This window comes from Grammomys surdaster, unplaced genomic scaffold (assembly GCF_004785775.1).
Source record: "Grammomys surdaster isolate TR1022 unplaced genomic scaffold, NIH_TR_1.0 125794, whole genome shotgun sequence".
Lineage (NCBI taxonomy): Eukaryota > Metazoa > Chordata > Mammalia > Rodentia > Muridae > Grammomys > Grammomys surdaster.
The window spans coordinates 1-4,578 of NW_021620625.1; the positions used below are offsets into that span (position 1 = coordinate 1).

The 4,578-nt window shown below is 42.6% G+C and overlaps 1 protein-coding gene across 1 annotated transcript; it reads right to left on the minus strand.

Moving 5' to 3' along the window:
• Nucleotides 1-651: 651 nt before the first annotated feature.
• Nucleotides 652-1,930, minus strand: LOC114640267 (PRAME family member 12-like). Its single transcript, XM_028789205.1, has 2 exons — nucleotides 1,587-1,930; nucleotides 652-1,243 (listed from the first exon to the last, which is right to left on the minus strand). Exons 1-2 carry the CDS (start codon nucleotides 1,928-1,930, stop codon nucleotides 652-654), a joined length of 936 nt encoding a protein of 311 aa, XP_028645038.1.
• Between the last annotated feature and the right edge of the window lie 2,648 nt (nucleotides 1,931-4,578).

A 4,578-nucleotide genomic window follows, 5' to 3' on the forward strand; every position in this document is an offset into this window, starting at 1 on the left:
CATGTTCTTCTAGGTAGGACATAAGTCATCACTGTGTGTGCTACTGCCTCAACTCCACAGTTCCCTCTGAACTGGTAAGCAGAAAACCTATTTTGGGACAGATAATGTAAGCAGGAGAACCCACAAGGAACAACTGGGAACCACTCACAACAATCTCGAGCTCTACCAACATTTATCTCAATGTGCTCCAGCTTCTACACACAATCTCTGTTCTGTTCATAGGGTTTCCCTTGACCACAGTCATTCACTCATTTCCCATGTACTCAGACACTAGCTATCGACAAATTTCCTTTGAACCATGAGAAGTCAGTGGAGATGGAAAATATTCATAGTGTTCTGAGGACACAGCTGCTATTAGAGTACATGTAGTATAAGATTTCATATATTCTCTAGTTCTATTTCCTTGTCATCTAGGTTTCTCAAGTGACCTTTTATAAATCACAGACACATACAGGACAGTCAGGCTTTACTAAGGTTGCAAATCAGGATGCAACAACTGCTTAAAGTATTATGTCAATTATTCTAAGCTCACATCTATATAAATTTAACACTGGCTGGCAAACCAGTATATAAACTGATGTCTAATGTAAAGAAAACTAACAACAACAACAAAATAGTTGCTCACCCCAGGGTAAAGCTCTCTGACATTTCTTACCTGAGCACTTGGTCCAGGTGACCATTCAGGAAGAAGACTTCATTCAAATAGAGATGCTGGAGCTTATTCAGTTTGGAGAACTGGGAAAAGATCTCTGTAAAACAGCAGGCTTCCCTCTCTTGGTCCTGAGGCAAATTCACGGGTACATCGATTTCGTTGAAAATGAGTGTCTGGAGGTTTTTCATCTGGCCCAGGACAGGGGCTAGCAATGCAAGGGTGCGAATGTCACAGCCTGTGTTTATTTCCAATTCCTGGATTGAGCCTGTATCAAAAACCTCCAAAATATCCAGTGGGTCATAGGCAGGAAACTCTCCAAACTCTAACTTCTGACAGATCACCTGTATCACTTCTTTCCTCTGCTTGGCCCACTGATAAAAATATTTTACTTGTTTGGAGGGACAGTGGGACATGTGGAAACAATTCATCAATATAGTCATGGTCTGTTTCCCACCTAGGATTGGATGATTTCCCACTGCCTGGTTGTGGTCTGTGACATCTGGAGAGCAAATGATATGCTGTCTTCCAGCCCAACCATACCAGAAGTCATGGTGGGCATTTCGAAAATCAAGCACTTGTAGTTTCCTCCTCCTGTTAGTAAAGTAGAAGGACATTAGTATGACAGAAGACACAGTGTGTAGTCAGCATGCCCCATAATTCAACTTCTCTTAAATCCGTTCTTAGAACAGAGACAGCTTACATTTCTAGTGCCTGGGCAAGAGGCAGGAACAGATTCATTGCATATTGAGCCTTTCTGTTCTCACCTGTCTGACATACACCACTGTCCTGTTTCTTCATTTCCCTTCTAGAAGATACTGACACCTACAATCAGAATCCTCTGATTTACCTTGGCCCCCTTTATGAATACAGTATTCATTTCCATCCATAGAAATATCAGCCCCCACCCTATGCTACCAAGATCTTTATTACTTACCTAGGTTGATCCTTTTGTGCCATCAGCAAATCAAGGCCATCAAGCAGAGCTTTCAAGGTCTCCAGGTCAGGAGATTCCATCAGGGCTCCCACAGGAAGGCATGGGAAGGGCCAGGCTGCCACCATCTTCCTCAGGATGTTAGGCTGTTTGCTCGTAAATGCATCCTTGAAGAGTGGTGGGAAGAGTTCCATGGGCAGGTCCTCTAGAGTTGAGATGGCCAAGTCTTCGTCTTTCAGCAGGCTTCTTCTTGCCAGCTGCTGGAGTGTTGGTGGGTCTCTGAAACTCATCATGACTTTCAGGTATGCTGATGCTAAGGAAATAGCCAAAGAAAGAAAATATTTCATTCGTAACTCTTTGAGTAAGCCTTTCACACGTCACTCCCATTAATTACAAAAACCAGGCAGAGGACCAATCCCTGGCCTGGTGACATTGCCAACCCTGTAATTCAGACTATGGGATATCTGTTTTTCTCATTGCCACAGTACCTTCATGGTCCTCCTGGAAATATATAAGCACACATTTAAATACATCTTCCCTGATATTCTGCACAAATTGATACAGTGTTCCCTGTGCGTCCTACTCTATGCTGTAACAGGAGACTCACACATAAATCTTTCACTTTTCTGGGAAACAGAAAAAGTTTCCCAGAAAAAAGTTATGGTTTTACTACAATCTATGGAACAATATATTTTATAAAATGGATCACATTTTACTTCTATTATATTTAGAAGCATGAGGCATGCTAAGCTTTATACTGTTCTTTAAAGGATTGAATGCAGTGAGGCCCTGAGCAGAACTTTTATCAAAGCTTCTTACATTCTTCCCACCACCTTTCCTCCCACCTTCATCACACCTCAGGAACCTGAACCGTTCAGGTCATCTTCCCTTTCCACCATCTTATCTGCTCATTGAGTCCTCTCAGGCCTTCTAATCTGCCCTTAGCACCCTGTCTTCCCTCTGGATATGCAATCTCCTGCCACCTTCAGCAGACCTGTGTCTCAGAAACCACACAAGTAAGCTTTCATTCCCTCTCCTACCTTCCCTGCTCACCAAGACCTCTTTGTCATGTCAAGCTACCTAGAGCATCCTTTTATCTCAGGGGACCCTCAATTATCTCAGCCCCTCCCCCCACACTTTAAACAGACTTGTGGGTCCTGAACTATAAAGATAAGCCACTTTTTTTCTCTCCACATGATGAGTACTCTGGGGCAAGTTAAGCTGGCCTAAGTAGAGGGCTATCTCAATGGAATGTACATTCTCTGGTGACCTCAAATTCTCTCTCTCAAGGCACTAAGACACCTGTTCAACTATGTTTATAGCAGCTTTACATTTACAGTCACAAACAGGAATCAACCAAAGATGGTCACAGCTGTAGACTGACAAAGACATTGTGGTAAATCTACACAATGGAATATTATTCAGCTTTTAAATACAAAGACAGAATAAACTGTGCAGGCTAATGAATGGCATAGAAGAATATACTACTGAGTAAGATAACCCAGTCAGAAAAGGATATGAAAGGTATATTCTCACTAAAAAGTGGATATTAGACTCAATATACAGGATAAGCATGTTATACTCTATAGACCCAAAGAAGCTAAACAAGAAGGAAGGAACAAGTGAGGATGCTTGAATCTCACACAGAAGGAGGATAAAATACTCATAAGAGGCAGATGGTAGGAGGAAATGGTGGGGGAGAGGAGATGGTGAGGATAATGCTTGGTGTCAGGATCAAATTTGGGCAGAGACAGAGAAGATGAAAGATAGCCATGAGAGTGAATGAAATCTCAGATGACTAGCATGGGAAGTTGGGGATACCTTCAGGATCATATCTAAACTGATGTAAGGCAGGTGCCCAATAATATATGGGGTTGACCTTAGCTGTTACTCTCAGCTTAGGGGAAATTGAACCTTAAGTAGTCACCTACTTTAGCCAAGCAGAAACTCCAGTAGAGCAAGAGGAACACTAACCCCACAACAGAAACATGACTAAAAATTTATCGTGTGCACAAGAAATGCCAGGATGTTACATGGGACCGAGACTGAAGGAATAGGGAAATAACAAGGATCCCAACAAGAGACCATTCCCATGGACAAGCACCAATTCCTGACATTGTTAATGATACTGTGTTATGCTTGCAGACATAAGGCTAGAATTCCTATTCTCTGAGGGTCTCTACCCAGCAGCTGCCTCAGAGACTTACAGACAAACAGTGAATGGATCTTGGGGACTCTTAGGGAAGAACAGGGGGTAGGTCTGCAGGCCTCGAAAGGGATAGGAATTGCACAGGAAGATTAACACTGCCAAGTAAAGTAGACACTTGGGGTTCTCAGAGACTGAACCACCATCGAAGGAACATATAGAGACAGGACCTAGGGCTCCCCACATATAGGTAGCTTTAATGCAGCTTGGTTCCACATAGGTCCAAGCAATGGTTAAGCTGTCTATCTCAAAGGCAGGTGCCCATATGTGTGATATATTCTTTTAGCTGCTCTGACTTGTGGACCACAGCAGTCAAAGAAGCCCCAAATCTCACAGACTTGATGTGATACGGTTGGGAGTTACCCAGGAAGGGCCCATCCAGTCACAGCAGAAAGCTAGGTGTGGGGGAAGGATTGAGGGAGGGATTAGTGAGTAGGAGTTACAAAGTACTAATCAATGAATCAATTAATCAAAAAAAATAGAATGCTTAAAATTGTCAGTTTGACAATTTACAAGAACTCATACTCAGGTGTTCTTCCATATAGAATTTTCTTCCTTGTCATTTCATAAATGTATATTCACTTTGAATTACAATTTTTGTAAGGTTGATTAGAGGAGATTAGGACATGAGGTGTTTGTTCAGTGTGCCTGAGTCCTGGAATATAGCCTCCTTAATCCACTGTACACAAGCAGGGCAGGGCAGCCTCAGGAGGTAGAGACTGAACATTTAGTGTTTCATGGCACTTGGCTACATATGGACTTCTGGCTGTCCTAGGCTAAATGAGGTTG